The 563-nt window shown below is 60.4% G+C and overlaps 1 protein-coding gene across 1 annotated transcript in view; it reads left to right on the forward strand.

Moving 5' to 3' along the window:
• EMH_0013370 (uncharacterized protein) overlaps positions 1–563 on the forward strand; it is a gene marked incomplete at both ends in the record, with an annotated part of 2869 nt that overhangs the window by 853 nt on the left and 1453 nt on the right. The window contains 1 exon segment of the mRNA XM_013499815.1: positions 9–561. Coding sequence (XP_013355269.1) covers positions 9–561 — 553 coding nt within the window.

The raw sequence follows: 563 nt of genomic DNA on the forward strand, positions 1-563 counted from the left end.
ACAGGAAGGAGACGCCGGGAGAGAGACAGACAGCAGCAGCTTCTCTGAAGGAGAAGGAGACCCCACAGTAGCAGCAGCAGCTGCAGCAGCAGCAGCAGCAGCAGGAGCCACAGCAGCAGCAGCAGCAGCAGCAGCAGCAGCAGAAGAGGAATGCATATTCCCCTTCCCCTGCAGCCCCGTGCTGCACCACCACCGGGCCCCGCTGCGGTCTATAGAGGAGCTGCAGAGACACCTGAAAGCAACGAGAACGCATGCATCTGCTGCTGCTGCTGCAGCAAGGATTGAAGATGCTCTCGAAGAATGTAGTCTGCTGCAGCACAAGCTGCTGCTGCTGCTTGCTGCGCTGCAGCTCGCAGCAGCACAACCAGACCACTCAAAGCTATTGGCCCCAGAGGAAGCAGCAAACATACGCAGACTGCAGCAGCAGCAACAGCAGCAGCAGCAACAGCAGCAGCAGCAGCAGCAGGGAGGGCTGGCAGAAGCCCAACGGCCGACGCGCTTCTGTACCCATACGCCTATCAGCAGCAGCAGCAGCAGCAGCAGCAGCAGCAGCGGGATTGCTG

The sequence above is a fragment of the Eimeria mitis genome, genomic scaffold (genome assembly GCF_000499745.2).
Source record: "Eimeria mitis Houghton genomic scaffold, Emh_scaff470, whole genome shotgun sequence".
NCBI lineage: Eukaryota > Apicomplexa > Conoidasida > Eucoccidiorida > Eimeriidae > Eimeria > Eimeria mitis.